Here is a 20,254-nt window from a genome sequence, read left to right on the forward strand (position 1 = left end):
TTCTTTATAGGTTTAAATTGTGTTTTAATTGTTAAACTCTAAATTAGACATATGCATTATGCCATCATTACTCATTTGTTGTTGTACCTTCATAATAGTGTTTAAACCATTCAGTTATATTGTATATTATATATTGATTTTTTTTCATATAGAAAACCAGTTAATTAGTTCAACAGTTACTTATTGAGTGTCTATTATGTACAAATTACCTATATAGGCACAGTGAATAAAACACTTAAAGTCTTGTATCTTGGAGTGCTTGCTAACATAGTAAATACTCTTAAAAATGTTTATCTTAATAATAGCAAAGAATGTTTTGCTAAAGTTTTTTTTTTAATCTTTATTGTTCAGATTGTTACAGTTGTCCCCCCCACCCCCCAATAGCTCCCCTCTACCCAGTTCCTACCCCACCCCATGTCCTTACCCCTCTCCCCGCACTGTCCTCATCCAAAGGTGTATGGTTTTTGTCCATTCTCTTCCTGTACCCCACACCTCATTCTTCCCAAGGATTGTCAGTCCACTTGCTTTCTATGCCTGATTCTATTATATTTACCAGATTATTCTGTTCATTAGAGTTTTTATTCACTTGATTTTTAGATTCACTTGTTGATAGATATGTATTTGTTGTCCATAATTTTTATCTTTACCTTTTTCTTCTTCTTTCTCTTCTTAAAGAATACCTTTCAGCATTTCATATAATACTGGTTTGGCAGTGATGAACTCCTTTAGCTTTTTCTTATCTGTGAAGCTCTTTACCTGACCTTCAATTTTGAATGATAGCTTTGGTGGGTAGAGTAATCTTGGTTGTAGGTTCTTGCTATTCTTCACTTTGAATATTTCTTGCCACTCTCTTCTGTCTGCATAGTTTCTGTTGAGAAATCAGCTGACAATTGTATGGGTGCTCCCTTGTAGGTAACTGTTTTTCTCTTGCTGCTTGTAATATTCTCTCTTTGTCTTTTGCTTTTGGCATTTTAATTATGATGTGTCTTGATGTTTTTCTCTTTGGATTCCTTTTGTTTGGGGTTCTGTATGCTTCCTGGACTTATAAGTATATTTCTTTCACCAGGTGGGGGAAGTTTCCTGTCATTATTTCTTCAAATAGGTTTTCTTTTTTTTTAAAAAATGTGTTTTGTTGAATTTTTAAAGAGAGGAAGAGAGAGGGATAGAGAGAGAGAAACATCGATCACCTGCCTCTTGCATACCTCCTACTGGGGATGTGCCTGCAACCAAGCCCTTGACTGGAATCGAACCTGGGACCTTTAAGTCTGCAGGCCAATGCTCTATCCACTGAGCCAAACCGGTCAGGGCTGTTATTTGTTTAATGAGGACATTTAAAAGTATTCTTTTATTGATTTCAGAGAGTAAGGGAGAGGAAGAGAGAGACAAACATCAATAATGAGAGAGAATCATTGATTAGCTGCCTCCTGCACACCCACTACTGGGGATCGAGCCTGCAATCCAATCATGTGCACAACAGGGAATTGAACTCTGTGACCTCCTGGTTCATAGGTTGACACTCAACCACTGAGGCACATCAGCCTGGCAAGAACCTATTCTTATTGTGTAGAATAAGACAGAAAACTATTTTTCCTCCAGTTTATCTTCTCTAAAGCCAATTTGGGAGAGCATTGTAAGACTAAAGTAAATAGAACCACTTGCAATTTGTGGCTTTAATAAAATATTAGAGTTGCTTGCATGCTAACTTGAAGCATCTTATAATTTTTAAAATTGTAATTAGTGTAACAGAGAGGAAATATGGGTGTTTTTAAGGTTATTTTCTTTGAAATAATAATAATAATAGTTCTCCCCTCCCCAAATTAGTGATATAAGTCAAAGATAAAATTAGTATTACTCCTTTTCAGAAGTGGCATTTATGTTAACAGTATATTCACTGGGTCGAAATAATGTTCCAAGAACAAATAAACAGGAATTTTGAAATATTCTATTTAACTGTGTTATTAGTAAACATTTTTAGCTTTTGTTACTGTGAACTCTGTTATTTTCACTAATCAGGTCACATATATAAGCACCATTTATTTTCCCATACTTTGTAGTTGTGATTTGGCATTTGATGATTCTTAGTCTTCAAAAGAAAAACAAAACCTTTTAAGGGTTTGGGAGGATTTATTAATTTCCCTTACTTGAACACTTTGGAAGCTTCTCATTGCCTAAAGAATAAATACAGATTATATTGCTTTCTGTTTTAGGCCTTTCTTGATCAGCTTCAGTATTCCTTAAATGTTACTCATGTTGTTTATTTTTTAACATATCCAGTCAAAATAATTTTTATAAAGGTTCTTCTTGATTCTCAGTAAAGCTATCTGGGCTATCTTATATTTGTGGCTTAAAATATTATCTACATTTGAAATTGTTTATATTTAATTAAACAAATAGTATAAGATTATGTCCTCATTCTCAACTTTTATTTGTTACAAAGTTTAAATTCCCCTTGATCAAACATTATTAAACTACCTTCTCAAAGGTACTACTGTTAATAGTTTTACAGGTGTCTTTCCATAAATAAATAGCATTTCTTTCTTTCTTTTTTTTATTAATATATTTTATTGATTTTTTACAGAGAGGAAGGGAGAGAGATAGAGAGCTAGAAACGTCGATGAGAGAGAAACATCAACCAGCTGCCTCCTGCACACCCCTACCCGGGATGTGCCCGCAACCAACGTACATGCCCCCGACCGGAATTGAACCTGGGACCTTTCAGTCCGCAGACCAACGCTCCACCACTGAGCCAAACCGGTTTCTGCATACATAGCATTTCTTGAGGAGGAGGCCAATAAGTATTTTTTCTTTACGTAGAAATATATATGATTTTAAATCAGAATGCATTCTAAAAGTGAACATCTACACTATACAAAATACACACAAATTTAGAATATTTTAGACCTCTAAAGTCAGTTTATGGACTACCTTCCATTCTCCTCCTTGTTCTCCCAACATTCCTGTCACCGATATATAATTAGATCCTTTCAGGTTGAAAACCTGGTGTTTAGTTTAAGGATTATGACACCTAATTTAATTCACGATGTAGAGTTAACATGGAGAGACTTGAGTAAGGTAGATATGTAATTGCTCAGGGTGACTTTTACTATATTTTCCTATCTTCTCTAAATAATGGGAAGCATTTTCAATGTGTTATGTTTATAAATATGCCTTGTCTTTTACTAGTATACAGCAGTTTCCAGTGGAGATGATGCCTTTTCCTTCAAATTTAAATGAATTGAATGTCTGAATATTTAATAAATCTTGATTAATGTCACAGCGTTCATGAACATGTGTTTCAGTTAACTATACTACATAGATAATGAGGGTGTGTGACTGAAGGACATTTTTTTTTCAAGTTTCCATGTAATTTGAGTAGACTTAAATGGAAGTGGCGAGCATAAAGCCAATATTCACGAAACAAATTATTCTATTCCTTTGTAATAAATAAAATATTTTTTTAGAGTGCTAGAATCTAAAAACAACTTTGAAGCACCCAATAAATCTCTCATCTATTTATGTCTATCTTGCCTTCCAGCCTGTAATTAGCTCTCTAGCTAGATCTTTTAAAAAATGCGCTTCACATGAATTTTATATTTATATTAAGTGCAGAGATATTTTAAAGTTAGGCATCTTTTACTCAGCTGTTACTAAAATTGAGTAATCACTACAAACATTTAGAAAATATGCAATACATGATACTATGTCAAGGGAAACCATTAAAATAATAGAACCAAAGTACAAAATTCAAACTATTATTAAGGTAAGGGGGAAGGAGTACAATATTTGGCTAACCCAAAAGCAAACAAGAAAGGGAAAGTGGGAAAACATAGAAAACTTGGGGTAATTAAAAAAAAAGAAATAAGCTCATAGATAGAAATTAAAATATATCTATAGTAAATGGAAATGGATTTAATGGGTCTAAATACTATAACAGGTATGGATTAACCAGGCTAGTTAAAAAATGTTCAGAATGCAATATTATACTCTTTTAAGAGACACATTTAAAACAAGAATAAAGAAAAGTAAAAAGTTTTGTTGGGTGCAGTAGTAGATACCTGACAAAGATTATATTGCATAGGAGTTTGGAAAGTATGGCATTTTTAGACAATTGGTATGGGAAAATGACAGTGTAATTCTACCTCATGAAATACACAAAACCAATACCAGGTGATTAAATGACCTAAATGTGAGCAGCAAAACTATAAACTGTTTATAAGACAACATAAGAAAGAATATCTTCACAGTTTTGTTGCAGAGAATGCCTTAGATACAAGAACTATAGACTTTAAGTGAAAGGTGGGTAAATTTGGCTATTATATAAAATATACTTTTGTTCATCAAATAACACCTGAAATAAACAATTTTTAAAAAGTCATTAATTGGTCGAAACCGGTTTGGCTCAGTGGTAGAGCGTCGGTCTGCAGACTGAAAGGTCCCAGGTTCGATTCCGGTCAAGAGCATGTACATTGGTTGCGGTCACATCTCCGGTAGTGGGTGTGCAGGAGGCGGCTGGTCAATGTTTCTCTCTCATGGATGTTTCTGGCTCTCTATCTCTCTCCCTTCCTCTCTGTAAAAAATCAATAAAATATGTATTTTTTAAAAAAGTCATTAATTGGGGTGAGATATTTAGGACACAGATTCCGAATATATGAAGAACTCTTTCAAATTAACAAATAATAAATATACTCTACAGCCTTATTACTCAAAGTGTAGTCTACCCCGTGGAACAACATGAGATCCAGAAATAAGCTCAAAACCATCACGCATTGTAAAATGATACAGTCAAAAGTTTGTCAGTTTCTTTAAAAGTTAAACACAAAATTATTACATTTCCCAGTAGTTACATTTTATAGGTATCTCCTCAAGACCTGAATATATGTCCACAGAAAGAGTTGAATGTGATTGTTCATAGCAGCATTATGCATGATAACCATAAAAAAAGGGAAGCAAATATCTGTCTACTGGTAAGTGGACAGACAAAATTGGTATATCTATACAGTGGATACTCTTCCACAATAAAAATGATTAAACTGCTTGACACATATTAAAACATGTATGAACTTAAAATACATTATGTGAAGTGTAAGAAACCTTGCAGGGAACCACATAGTATAATGATTCCATTTATATAAATTGTCCAGAAAAAGCAAATTTATGGAATGTAGGTATAGTGATTACCTAGGGCCATAGTTGGCAAACTGAGGCTTGCGAGCCACATGCGGCTCTTTGGCCTCTTGAGTGTGGCTTTTCCACAAAATACCACGGCCTAGGTAAGTCTATTTTGAAGAAGTGGCGTTAGAAGAAGTTTAAGTTTAAAAAATTTGGCTTTCAAAAGAAATTTCAATGGTTGTACTGTTGATATTTGACTCTGTTGACTGAGTTTGCTGACCACTGACCTTAGGGCAGTGGTGATAAATGGGCTTGAGGGAACTTACTGGATGGGGAAAATATTCTAAAACTTTCATAGTGATGGTTGCATCACTGGGTAAATTTAGTGAAAATCACTGAATTTTATATTTAAAATTTTTATGTAGTCTCTCTCAAGAAAGTGTTTTTACAAAAGCAAATGTCAGAAATAAAATTATATAGCATTATGTTTAGCCAGAAGCCCAAAATATTTATATTTCTTTTTTAATAAAGCCATCAAAATTTAGAGGTTTCTTTTTAAACTTCCAGTTATTTTGAACTCTTAATTCTCTATTTCTAGAGCCAGGATCACAGGAATTGTCAGTAGAACTCCCTTTCACACTGACATTGCCATATGTATATGTTTACATTTTTTAATGCATCCATATTTTCTTAGATTAATAAAAGAAAACCCATTATATCTTTCTTATCTGAAAATGAACCATAGCCCTTAATTTTCTGGCTATTAACAGGTTGACATTATCTGTGAAACATTTGATGCAAAACACCAAAACCAATTAAAATTAGCTTTGCTTTCCATTTCTTCACTTATTGCATTTTTTCTCTGTTTTGTTTTGTTTTAGATCACTGTGTCCACTACTATGATCTTCGTAACACTAAACAGCCAATTATGGTATTCAAAGGACACCGAAAAGCAGTTTCTTATGCAAAGTTTGTGAGTGGTGAGGAAATTGTCTCTGCGTGAGTATTACTCTTCAGAGGTTGAACTGAACACAGCTCTGTCATTTTGTAACGTTACCTTGCATATATATATATGTGTGTGTGTGTGTATATATATATAAAACACTGTGGTGGTGTGTGTACTTTTAAAAAGATTTTTAATAAGATCTAATTAAAATACATGCATATTCTGATCTGTATTACTCACTTTAATATGTTAGTTGTGAATAAATCCTGATTATACTAATTTTTAATGTCTCCCCCTTAAATATTTTTTTAAAATATATTTTATTGATTTTATACAGAGAGGAAGGGAGAGAGATAGAGAGTTAGAAACATCGATGAGAGAGAGTCATCGATCAGCTGCCTCTTGCACACCCCCTACTGGGGATATGCCCGCGACCAAGGTACATGCCCTTGACCGGAATCGAACCTGGGACTCTTCAGTCCCCAAGCCGACGCTCTATCCATTGAGCCAAACCGGTCCCGGCGCCCCCTTAAATATTTGAACTTCAGATTGAATTTCAGCCACTGCTTCTCTATAAGAAGAGACAACATAGTTGATGGAATAAAATGAGAAGTTTTTTATTTAAGTCAACTAATGTTATTCTATGTATATCTACATTGCAGTATTGTGTTTTTATTTTGTTACATTTGATTAACTTTTGATTACATGCTATTTGATCTCTCTATGATTTCATGGTGAGTTTTGTGTTTTGAAGAGAACTTATATAATTTATATTTTGCATACCAATACAACTCAAGAGTTGAAAAATAAGTGGAATAAATGTGTCTATGAAATTAGTACAATTCTCAATAGAACTTTCTCATTGTATGGTGGTGATATGGTGTTACCAATGATTAATGTTTATTAATGCCTAGAGACCATTGAAAGCATTTTAAATGAATTAATTTAATTTAAAAATATTGTATAAGATTCATAAAATCTTATAAGATTTTTATAGGATAAGAATCATTATATTTCATATTTAACTGATGAAAAAAATGCAGGCCCAAGAGGTTGTATAACTTTCCCAAGGTCAAAAACAAATTATCGGCATACTGAGCAATCGTTTCAGATTTTGCATTCTTACCCACCAAACTAGAGTGCCTCTAATTAATAGTGATGAATTTCATGCCATGAAATTTTAAATATGTTCTAACTTTTTATGTTTACTTTAGCTCAACGGACAGCCAGTTAAAGCTATGGAATGTAGGGAAACCGTACTGTCTTCGTTCCTTCAAGGGTCATATCAATGAAAAAAACTTTGTAGGCCTCGCTTCCAATGGCGATTACATAGCTTGTGGTATGTGAAATCATCTTTTCCTAAACATTTTTAACAGGTATCTGTCACCAAAATGCATTCAGTGGAACTATACTTATTCCACATAGTGGAATATAATTAATCCCAGATTGGGCTGCATTAGTCCTTCCCTTCTCTCTGGAACACTATCAAATCCTGACCACATGAAATAGCATAATATTTTGAAGTAATGTTTTTAGTTGTTCTCCATTATAACATAATTTCTATAGATATTATGTAAAAAATAGAAAATATTAATGTTTGTTAAATCCTAATTTTTGAGACATTATTTGTGTTCTTGAGCTTGATATTTATTTTCCCCTATAAAGTGTTTTCTTCGTTAAGCAGTCTATTTGGGTAGTTTTTATCTGATCTTTGGGGCTTTTATTGTTGGCTAGTAGCCCATTGCAGAAAGATTCCTGCAATAGGGCTTCCTGCCGAGCTTTCCCCCTGCCCACCTGCTTCTCTTCCTTCTCCCTTGCCCTGCTTGCTTGCTTTTCCACAGCTTTGTTACCTTCTGCAGCACTTGGCTTCTTTCTACACTGTCTTGATATGAAAATTAACCACCATCATGGTTGGGTTAATTTGCATACTCACCCTGATTGGTTGGTGGGTGTGGCTTGGGCAGAAGTGTGGTGAATTTGCATATTACTCTTTTATTAGGATATTTTATATATTTTTTAAATCAGAAGTAGAAAAATCAAATTTAATGTTATTCAACTCTCTAATACATCTAATGCTTGAAGAAATGAATTTTCAGTATCTTCAAATGACTTGGCCTTTATTGAATAAAATTGACTCTCCACATGTATGTGAATCTAAACTCTTCCAAAGCCAGTCTTTGCATAATTATCAACCTTTTTATAGACTGCTCAAAAATGTAGGTTTCTAGACTGCTTATCTAATAGAGTAATGCCTTCATTAGGGAATGGGAAATAAGTTTTGTAGGTTATTAAAATTTGCCTTCACAGGTGCAATAACTTACTTTTTCCTCTCTAGATAAAATCTTTCTAAATGTAATTAAAGATTCATGCGATATAAACAATGTTTTTATTCTTCTGGAGGGAGACCTTTCCTAGAAATGATTTTCATGTAGTAATGTCAGCCTTAAGAATTCCCAATGTTATATCATTTAACAGTGATTATTTCTTTAGATTAGTAAGGTGTATTTTTTCTTATGAATTCTTTTCTGACATGATTCCCAAGAAGTCCCATGCTCTGTTGTTTCAAGTTTAATTATAAAAGATCATTAGTTTTGGAGTTTAAACACTGAGGTATAAATTACTTATGAATGTGCTGTCCTAACTCTGAGTTATCCCATTCTAAAAAACTTTATTTTTTAATTTTTTTAGGAAGCGAGAACAACTCTCTTTACCTGTACTATAAAGGACTTTCTAAGACTTTGCTAACGTTTAAGTTTGATACAGTTAAAAGTGTTCTTGACAAAGACAGAAAAGAAGATGATACAAATGAATTTGTTAGTGCTGTGTGCTGGAGGGCACTGCCAGATGGGGTAAGTTTTCATCCCACCTTGGTGTTCTATACAATGCTTTATGTTTATATATACACAGGTGAGTTTTTTAAAGTTTAAAATATAAATTGATATGTTATATGCATTTTCTTTTTTGCTTAGCCTTGCATCAATCACTAAAAGAAACAATGATTTTAGGTAGTAATGGAAATGTCACTAATAGAATAGTGTCATACTGACATAATGTTTCTCTTATGTACCCATATCATTTTGTGTATGCCTCTGTTATAGCCTTTAAAACTTTGTCTCTATATCTATTCTATAAACTTGGAAATTTCTCCAGAGTATACACTATATCTTATTTTTATATTCTTTTTTTCTTTTTTTAAGTATATTTTTATTGATTTTAGAGGGAAGAGAGAGGGAGAGAGATAGAAACATCAGTAATGAGAGGGAATCATTGATCTGCTGTTCCTGCATGCCCCGTACTGTGGAGCAAGCCCACAACCTGGGCATGTGCTCTGACCGGGAATCAGACCATGACCTCCTGGTTTATAGCCTGATGCTCAACCACCAGAGCCATGCCAGACAATCTATATCTTATTGTTCTTTTTTTTCTTTTTTTAATATATTTTATTGATTTTTTACAGAGAGGAAGAGAGAGTGATAGACAGAAACATCGATGAGAGAGACATCGATCAGCTGCCTCCTGCACACCTCCTACTGAGGATGTGCCCGCAACCAATGTACATGCTCTTGACCAGAATCGAACCTGGGACCCCTCAGTCCGAAGGCCTCTATCCACTGAGCCAAACTGGTTTCGGCTATATCTTATTGTTCTTAGTGATTACATACAGAATATGCTCAAAAGATATTTAACTGACCAGATAATATATTAGGAAGAAAAAGGTTTGATATAGATAAAGGGGAGTGGCCTACAACTAATTAAATTCTATTTCAGGACAGAATTACTTTCTACAAAATATATTTTTTCAAGGATATTTAAATAGATTGAATTTCTTAAGAAAGTTGTACTTCTAGGTTGCAAAAAAAAAATGTTTTCTCCAACTTGTCACCTATTTAAAGTACAAGCTTTCTAATTAAGTGTATGAAGAAATAACTTATCTTGATTTTTATAAATAGTAATCATTATTTAGTGTCATCTTTTTTTAAAAAAAAATAGCTTTTTAGTTGCTTACTTGGTTGGTTTTGTTGTTAACACAAAAATTCTTATTGAGTACATTAAGATATTTGAGTTCCAGGTATGGTTTAACTTTAATTAGATATACTCCATTGCTATATTATTTAAAGTTCTCTTACTCAATTTTCAGTATTGGTAATGGCAGACTAAGTGATTTGGACCAATCTTTTCTCTAAGTAAAAATAGAAAAGAGGGAGCAGGTTTATGTATTTTAAAAACAAAAGCCTGTTTGAAGGCGTTGGAAAGTAAATAAAAAAGAAAAGAATTACCAGCCTAGAAATGTTATCCTGACTTTTGAGTATAATTTTTGCCTGGGAGCATTTGCCAATTTTGGTAGAGTGGCTGAGAGCACTTATGGTAGTTTCAAAGGGGCACAGGAATTGTGGGCTTGATACACAGGTATTGGTGTCTAGTACTTAACCACTGTGGAAGATAAGCCTCACAGTGATTGCAATTCAACTTCAAATCATATCAATCCTGAAATTAAAGGGAGATGATTCTGGATTGCTAGATCCACATGATGCAATATAAAATCCTTTCTGAAAGATCTTCTATGGAAGATCATCTGAAAACTTCATTTGTTTTTTTAAATTGCAAATGCAATAACTAGTGCACAATAAAAAATAAACAGACCTAGGTAAAAGCAAGGCAGCATGAATAAATCCAGCAGAAGCAATGGAGAGTAGAAATAAGTCACAGTATCTCTGGATATTGGAGTTATTAGACAGTGCTTGAAAAATACCCACACTGATGAGATTAAAGAAAATATTGAAAATTTTAACTGGGAACTAAACACTTTTTAAAATGAAAATTCTAGAACTGAATATATAGAGTTAACAAAATTAAGAACACAGGATGGGTTGAATGGAAGATCAGATACAGTTGAAAAGAGACTTAATGAACTTGTAGTTAAATTAGAAGAAAACATACAAAAGTAAACATGGAGAGACAAAGTGATGAAAAAAATACAGAAAGGAAATATAAGATGAAGCAAGAAAGGTTAATGTATTTAGTAGGAGACCTAAAAGGAGAGATGAGAAATAATGCTGCTGAAGCAAATATTAGAAAGGATTGTTGTTAAGAACTTGACAAAATTGATGAAAGACATCAAGGTAGAGATTCAGGAAGCCTTTGTATCCCAGAGAATAAATGACTTGCAATCTACAATGTGAGTATAGATTTAATATTTAACCCAGACCTTTTGCCGATCTAGGCCTGCCTGAAAATTTAATTTTGGTCTGTCTTCTCATAGCACTATTTTATGGAAATAAGCTGAGTTTAGACAAATACGTGCTAGGAGCTAGTCATCTTAAACTTACTATGAAACTTCATCTGTGGTATTTCATCTGGAGTGAGAGAACTGTGAGTCCTTACATCTATTCAAAGTGAACACTATAAGATGGCAGGAAAACAAGGCACATCTCTGTATGGGGGTGAACCACTTGCACCTTAACTGTCCTTGGCTACTTTTTGTGTGAATTGGGGAGAGTTCCAAGAAACTATGCCTGTAAATAGTTGCTTGGCCCTCTGACGAGTTTGAAGGTGCTGTGCATGCTGAATTTCCTACCCTATATCCCTCTATAAAGCTATCTAACTTAGTGCTGGATTAAAGTTAGTTGTATCTGATACTGTGATCCCCCTTCTGGTGGTAGGACAATCATACCTTGAATACGAATGAGGATTCTTAAAAGAAGGCATCACCCAGGAACTTGCTTTGTTTCAAATAAAAAGATTTAAAGTTCTGTAACTCATTTCATTACTACTTAAGATGTGTTTTAAGTACCCTATATAATAAAAAGCTAATATGCAAATTGCCTCCTCTACCATGAATTTGACCAAGGGACAGAGCCTGCCAGCCAGCTGCCTGGGGCTCCTAACCCAGGCCGACACCACCCCCAATTAGCCTCCACACCCCGGCCAACCTCCAGCGCCCCCTCCCCCTGGCCGGCTGGACCCCACCCGTGCATGAATTCGTACACTGAGCCTCTAGTGATTTTTATAATAACTTTCTTTTATTAACTACAAAAATAGCTTTATTTTCTTATTTTAGATGAGGCAGAAGGTGTGAAAGACTCTTTTGTTCATTTATTCAACAAATATTACAATATGTGCAGTCACAGTTTTAGATCCTAAGATAAACTGTGAACAAAACTGTAAAATGTTATGACCTTCATAGGAGACTTACAATTTTATGTGCTGGAGAAGACAGAAAACAAAGTAAATAAATTGTTGTATTAGAAGGAATGAGTGTTTTGGAGAAAAAAACACAAAGCCAAAAAGTGGCAGAGTGCTGGAGTAGGGCGTACTGGAGTAATTTTCAGTTGGTGGTGACAGAATGCCTATCTGAGCAGCTGACTTAGAGCAAAGACGAGAGGAGATGAAAGCATAATCCATGTTGAAATATAGAAGAGTTTTCCTGGTGAAGCAAACAGTTCTTTAAAAATGTGATTAATGTTCAAGGAACAGAAAGAAGGCAGTATTTTGCTGCTCTACAGTGAGCTAGGTGGAGAGCAGCAGATATTTCAGAATGGTTAGGAAGAGCCATTTCAGTACAGCAGTGTCAGGACTTTTTTTGGCTATTACTGGGAGTGAGTTGGGAACCAATGTAAGATGTTCCACTTTTCCACTCCCTCCCTTTCTCCCTCTCTTCCTCTCTCTAGTCTCCCTCCCTCTCTCTTTTCCTTTCTAAGCATGTCTTTGGGTGAGGATTTTTTTAAAAAAGAAAAAAAAAACTTGGCTTGAAAGTTTTTTGTTGCTGAATTTCTTTAACTGCACTGTGCTTCAGTTTCCTGTCTACAAAGTGCTGATGATAATAGTAACTTGCCTCTTAGAGTTTTTATATAGTTAAAATTAGTTAGTATACATAAAGTGTTTAGAATAGTTTTTGGCATATAATAAGAGCTATGTAAGTGTTTGCTATTAACGTCATTCAGTTTTTAATTACTTCTAGCACCAAGCAGATTATTGCACATAATGTGTAACTAATGTATAATTTTTATAATGTGTGATACAGTCCTTAAGGTTTAGCCTTTATTTTGTAAGTTGTATAATTAGCCAAATAGTAATTTTTGAAACTAAAGAAATTTTGGAGATGCTTCTATATAATAGAGTCACTGAAAACTCATTAGGACTATATTGATTTTAAAAAACAAGTTTTCCAACATGAACATTTATTGGTATCTATATAATCCATATATATAAAAGGCTAAGCGACTGGCCAGCCAGCTGGGATAAGTATGATGCACACTGACCACCAGGGGGCAGACGGTCAACATAGGAGCTGCCATGTGACAGCAACTTTGCAGAGTGCCCTCTCACATTCCGGGACCCCTCCTAGGGGGATGCCAGACTGCCAGTTTCCGACCCAATCACCACAGGCCAGGCTGAGGGACCCCACCTGCTGGAGGGACCCTGCTCCTATGTAGATGCCCTTCGAGCTGCAGTGCTGCCCCAGGCACGGTTGCGGGAGGTTTGCTCCAGGGTGTGTCTGGCCCATCTTGCTCCGCCAGGCTGGCCACCTTCTAATTAATTTCCTTTCAATGTGCACAAATTTGGACTAGGCCACTGTTTGTTTTGTTTTGTTTTCCATAATTACTGTTTCCCCTTAAGATATAACCTCCAGGCTTTTGCCTGTTTTCAAAAGAAATGGAAATTTTAAAGGGTGTGTAGTTAATAGAGAGATGGTATTACTGGCTTGATACTTTTGTTAAGATTTGTAGCCTGTTCCTTCTTTTTCTCAGTTTCATTAGTGATGTTTCACAATTCAGTCTTCTCTCAGAGACTTAACATTATCTGTTGTTCCAATTTTTATGTTTTTAATCTAAGAGATAAGCATCCCTCTCTAACTTAGTGAATGCTGTATATAAAACATCAGATTGTACTAAACACTAGGAAATTTAAAGCACATGTGAAAAGCCAGTCTGCTCCCATTAGAGTGCAGAAGACATCTACAATAAATTTATTTATACCAATAATTTTCAAACCTGAGTGATTATTAGAATCCTCTTGGGTTCTCTTTCCCCCCCTCCCCCCTCCCCCCCATAACAAAACAGTCCTACTCTTAGACCTATGAACATTTTGGGGAAAGAAACAGGAGGGTAAAGACTTGTATTTTGAAAAGTTTCTTGGAAAATTATATGAACAATCAAGTTTGGAAACAGGTGACTCATCTTAATACTGGAAAGAGATTTGTTATATATTATAACCAAAAGGCATAAATGGCTCTGGAGGAATGCTAAAGAAGGAATAATTGTAATTATGAATACCTAACTTCCATTAGATTTTGCTATTCTCTTACCCTTCAGGAAGAAACACAAACAAAAATGTAAGGTGTGATCTTTTTTATTAATCAAAAATAAAAGATACCTTTAAAATACTTTGACTTCCCAACTTATAAGGTATTTCTCATCCTAAATTCTTCAGTGAACACTGAGAAGACAACATAGGAACATCTTTTTCTTTCTTCTTCCCTTTCTTCATTTCTGTTTCCCTTTTTCCTTTTATCTTTCCTTTCCTTTCTTCTTTCCTCTAGCCGGATGGTTTGTAACACTTTAGAAAATTTTCCTGCCTGGAAGAGGGCCAATCTGAATGAACTTTTGTCTATCTTGGGCGCAGAAGGAAAGAAGATTCTGAGCATGGACCCTGACTTCCAGGAAGACTTGGCTCCCATTTCCTCCTAAGTGCCCCCACCTTCCCTCAGTGTCCATACTAGAGTTGGGTGGGGGGTAGAAATGAGAGGAGATAAGCAGGTGGTGGAAAACTGAAGCAAACCTATAATTTATTTCATTTTATAAATCACATTAAATGTAAATATTCCGTAACCTTAATGTCCAGTATGTATGGACAGCTTAGCATTTGTTTCATTAGATATTTTATGGTGAATATTGTAATGAAAACAACAAAATATGATTTAATGGGTTTGCTAGTTGACATTTTCATATATACTGTAATTAAATTTTACCTCTATTAGAATGGTTTTTATATTTTTTTCTCATTAAATATATGTTTTTTAAAAATAGTGCTTGTCCTTCTGAAGTATATCAATTTTGAAGCCTAGAAGCCTAGAATTATCTTTGAGCTACTTGGTTTTTACCTTTTTTTTTTTATGTGTGTGTGTGGGGGCGGGGCATTGGGGGAGAATGTTTGGTTTTGGTTTGTTATTGTCTTTTTATAAGAAAAAAAATATTAATTTGAGAGTGCATTCTCAATTATATGTTAACCTAAAATTTTATTACCCCACTGTGCTTAAAAATGTCCAAAATATTTTGAGATGGGAAGGGATTTAACTTTGGTCTCTAAATGTTTATCTGTTGATAGTTCCTACAGATTTCCATATTAGTATTAGAAGGAAAGAGAATGAATATTGAAGTATATGTATGGAAAAACATGATTATTGGTTACAGAATAAAATCTAAGCTTTCTTATGTGACATCTAATACCATCTTGGATCAGACCTTCCCCTCCCCCACACCTGCCTCCCCAGCATGCTCACCTACCACTTGCATGGGCACATTTAATACCTAGCACCACTGAACTGCTTATAGAGCCTCAAGCACCTCATTATGGATTTCGTTTTGTTTTGTTACCTTTGTGCCTTTGCCCTTGCTGCTCACTGTTCCCAGATATCCTTTCTTGCACTTCTATTTGATACATACTATGATACCATTTTTCTGGAAGCCCTTTAAGTACAAAGTGTTGAGTTTTGTAGCCTCAGAAGTAGTAATTATTGGGTGGATGACTGCCATTAAATTGATCGAGCCTTATCCTTTTTCCATTGTAGGAAAGATTTATATTTCTAGTGCAGTATTCTTCAAACTTTCTGAATACTTCTTGAGACAGGGATCTCTTGCTTTACCAGGAAGTCCATTATAGTTTTCCATAACTGTAAATCTTACCAAGTTGTCTCATAAGAACGTCTCTCATTTCTTCCCATTACCTTATTAACAGTAAACATTGTTTAAAAATGTGTAACGTTAAAGAACTTATGCTTCCATATGCAGTAAAAGTCAACATCCTACATTTTCATTATGTTAACCCATTCTTTACCCCGGTTTTGAATTCTTTAAGTGTACAATGTCACTTGATAATGTGGGCAAAAAGTTCTAAACTGCATTTTATGAAGTTGTGCAGGCTTCATGTGTTTTACTTTGTCATAACTAGTTTTAAAACGTGGGAATGAGAATACAAAAGAAAAGAATGGGACATTTTGTAATATATGTAAATTGCACTAGTGTAGGTAACAACCCCCAGTTTTCAACTTCCCATTCTACTGTATTTTAAATTCTCATGTGAAGTTTTTTTTCTACTAAATTTCTGTGATTCAAATTCAAGTCCTAAATAAACACCTTTTTAACCAAATAAATTTATACATGTAATTTTACAAATAAATTTATACAAATAAATTTTTACATGTATAATCATTCTCACTAAACTTAAAAGCCCCCTTAGGTTAAAAACTCCTGTCCCTATTAATCTTGGAATTCTGTTATTCGTGTGAGATCTATAAATTCAAGTTATTTTAAAAAATAAGTAAATATTTTCTCTTCAATTCCCTCCTTGCCACCCGCAACCAAAAGCAGAAAAGTGCAGATTTCTTTTTTTCTCTGGATTCAACACTTATAGACAGTTTTCAATGTCTGTACCAGTCTTTCAAAGTATGGTCTAATATTTACTTCAGAATTATTAATTACCTAGAATCTGTATATAAAACGCAAATTTCTAAACCTCAGACTTATATGTCAGAGTTTCTAAAGGTAAGACCTAGGAACCTTCATTTTTGTGTGTCTTTATAAAACATATAAATCTCTTATTTTATTAAATAGCCTAGAATTACATGGGAGAAAGAAGTAAAGATCCCATCCTGACACATCTAGTCTTGGTCCCACTTGTGGAAATTTGTAGAAAACCAATAGTGTTTGCATATGAGAAAGAGAAAAAAAGTGTTTTCAACAATGGCTAATACAGACTCATTTCACAGGAGTAATAGGCACTATCTCAAACCCTTCCAAGAGCCACATAAGAAGGCTTTCCAAGGTCCCTTTGGAAGTTGGTCACTTTGGAAGAGGTTGTAAAAACCAATTCTAAGGGGGTAAGATTGGGTAGGAAGAGGCTGGGGTTAAGAAAGGCTAGAACATTCTTTTTTAAAAATATATATTTTATTGATTTTTTTTACAGAGGAATAGAGAGTTAGAAACATCGATGAGAAAGAAACATCAGCTGCCTCCTGCACACCCCTTACTGGGGATGTGCACACAACCAAGGTACATGCCCTTGACCGGAATCGAACCTGGGACCCTTCAGTCCACAGATCGATGCTCTACCCACTGAGCCAAACCGGTTAGGGCAGACTAGAACATTCTTGTACATAATACTTGTACTAAATCAGGATCTTAAAGCTGGAGCCCAAAATCTGTCTCCCAGGAAGCAGCATGTCTTGATGTTTAATCAGCCAAATTTGGTCAAATGCATATATATATATATATATATATATATATATATATATATATATCTTTATATATATATATACACACACACACACACACACACACACAAACACACACACATACATATATATATATATATATATACACACACATACACACAAACACACACACACATATATATATATACACACACACACACACACATACATACATACATACATACATACATATATCCTAAGCAACCATTATGGCAGAATGATTAGTCGCAATGACATGCACTTAGCAGACAGGCAGGCAGGTGAGTGGTTAGGGGTGAGCAGGAAGGCAGATAGGCAAGTGGTCCCAGATTGCGAGAGGGATGTCCTACTGCCAGATGTCCTACTGCAGGAATTGAGCCTAACCCAGCAGTTGGACATCCCCCAAGGGGTCCTGGATTGCAAGAGGGTGCAGACCGGGCTGATGAACCATCCCCCCCTCATGCATAAATTTCATGCACCGGGCCTCTAGTTTATTATAAAGGCTATAGCCCAGGAGCAGCCAAATGGAAAAGATGCATAGAAACAGTTATTGATGGGGATGGTGTGGCATGGGGCTCCCATGCCTTCTCTGGACAAGCCATCTTTCCATTTCTATCACTTCAGTGTGTTCACCAACTCAGAAGCTCCAGAATTTCTATTTTTATAACACTGCCCATGGGATTTCTATATAATCAAGTGCTATAACATATTCAGGTTTTGAACTTTTTCATTTTTACATTTGCTTTGTAAGAAATTTGTTGAATTTACAAGTTAAATTTTACTTAATTAAATGTTCCAAGACCCTAACTGGTCACAAAAAGAAGTGAAGGCAATTTAAATCCAGCAGTAAGCCTGGGAATTTATTGTTAAATGCTATTTCTTTGATTTTTCCTTTCAGCCTCTGACAGATTAACGTCCTTGTTTCCTTTTGGCTTTATCATTCTTCTAAGTCATTTAAGCCCAAAATTCCTAAATCATTATTGTTGCATCTCATTTTTATCTTCAAATATTCATCCAACAGCAATAATACTTTGTTTGATATTTCTTTTTCTTTTCCCATTTATTTATGTTTTTCATCTCCTCATTCTTCTTCCTCCCTCCCTTCACAGATTACTACCAAAGCTTTATATTCTCTTTAGATTAGCTTTTGTATACTGCTACCAAATATCCTAAATCATTACACAAAGGAATTCACAGTCAAACATTGTTCATTACCTTTAATTGATCCTAGGTCATTCAGAAAACTTTCTTTTAAAATCAATGTTTGCATGTTACTCCAAGTAGTATATTTGACCATCATTAAAAATTAGGATAAAATTTCATAAATATATTTCTTCAACTTGATTATTTTATATTTCACTTCAGGTGCCTTTATCTAATTTAAACATTGTATTTTTACCTTCACAATTAAATAAGATTTTTAAGAAAATCCAGTTTCAATTATAGGAAAAACTACCCAGAAGAACTGATTCAAAGGTAGTTCAGATTTCAAATTTAAGTAATCAATTAGAAGTCAATCTTTAAAATAAGTATAGAATAATCATAGATGTGAATTTAAATGTCACTCTCCTTTAATTATTTCTTTCCTCATGTGTTTGATTTTAGGCACTGCTAATCTAAACTGCTAGCAGTACTCAAGATTTTTTTAAGAATTTAAAGTAATGCTACTTGTCCAACCTTATTTTTATTTCTAGCACAAAACATATATATTAAGTTTCTTTATTGCCCCCATTCTATTTTTAATCTTACCTCTGAACTTATGTTCATGTTGTTTCCCATATATCTGTATTGCCTTGTTCTCTCCCTCTTACCTAAATTCTCTTATCCATTTTTTAACCCAACTTCTACTATTCTATCCCTTTCTTAACCATTTCATCTCCTTCATTTCTGGCTTCTCACAGCTGCTGATACACCTATAGAGTGCACTCCACCAGCTGCCATTCAGGTATATTCTTCTATAATTGTACTTCATTAGTATGATTCCAGTTATATTCCTTGCTTCTACTTTAAGAGCAAAAAATATCAACACCAGCAGCTACTTAGTTTTTTAGGACTTCGGATTATGTTAAAATTATGTTAAAATTTAAGGCTGCTTAACTAGAGAATTTACTTTATGGTTTTGATCAATTTTATAAGATCATAACTATAGTGATTAGAATGATATAGTGGTAGTCATTGTTGCAACAACTGTGAAGAAATGGGTATTCCTATCTAATAAGACAGTAATATGCAAATTGACCATCACTGCAACACAGAGGATGGCTGTCCCCATGAGGTCAAAAATGGTTGCCCCCATACAGACACAAGATGGCTGTCAAAAGATGATTGGCAGGGGAGGGCAGTTGAGGGGAGGGGTCCAAGGCCTGTAGGGGAGGGCAGTTGGGGGGACCAATCCTGCAAGTGAGGGCAGTTAGGTGTGACCAGGCCAGCAGGGAAGAGGCATTTGGGGAAGGGGGACTAGGTCTGCAAGCGAGGGCAGTTGGGGGCGACCAGGCCTTCAGGGGAGGGCAGTTGGGGGCGACCAGACCTGTAGGGGAGGACAACTAGGGGCGACCAGGCCAGCAGTGGAGGGCAGTTAGGGCGACCAGGCTGGCAAGGGTGGGAAATTAGGGGTGACTGGGCCAGCAGGGGAGGGCAGTTGGGGTGACCAGGCCTGCAGGGAAGCAATTAGGTGTTGATCAGGCTGGCATGGGAGTGGTTAGGGGGTGATAAGGCTGGCAGACAGAAATGGT

General features: G+C 35.0%; 1 protein-coding gene across 5 annotated transcripts in view; it reads left to right on the forward strand.

Moving 5' to 3' along the window:
* The window catches only part of COP1 (COP1 E3 ubiquitin ligase), a 94,956-nt gene that overhangs the window by 63,907 nt on the left and 10,795 nt on the right, over positions 1–20,254 (forward strand). For 4 of the 5 annotated variants that reach the window (XM_036442075.2, XM_036442079.2, XM_036442078.2 and 1 more), the window contains 3 exons: positions 5,991–6,108; positions 7,270–7,394; positions 8,744–8,904. In XM_036442075.2, coding sequence (XP_036297968.1) covers positions 5,991–6,108; positions 7,270–7,394; positions 8,744–8,904 — 404 coding nt within the window. Of the gene's footprint in view, positions 1–5,990; positions 6,109–7,269; positions 7,395–8,743; positions 8,905–19,423; positions 19,468–20,254 lie in introns of all 5 variants that reach the window. The other variant, XR_004988676.2, reaches the window with a different exon arrangement.

Source organism: Pipistrellus kuhlii, unplaced genomic scaffold (assembly GCF_014108245.1).
Source record: "Pipistrellus kuhlii isolate mPipKuh1 unplaced genomic scaffold, mPipKuh1.p scaffold_m20_p_18, whole genome shotgun sequence".
Taxonomy (NCBI): domain Eukaryota; kingdom Metazoa; phylum Chordata; class Mammalia; order Chiroptera; family Vespertilionidae; genus Pipistrellus; species Pipistrellus kuhlii.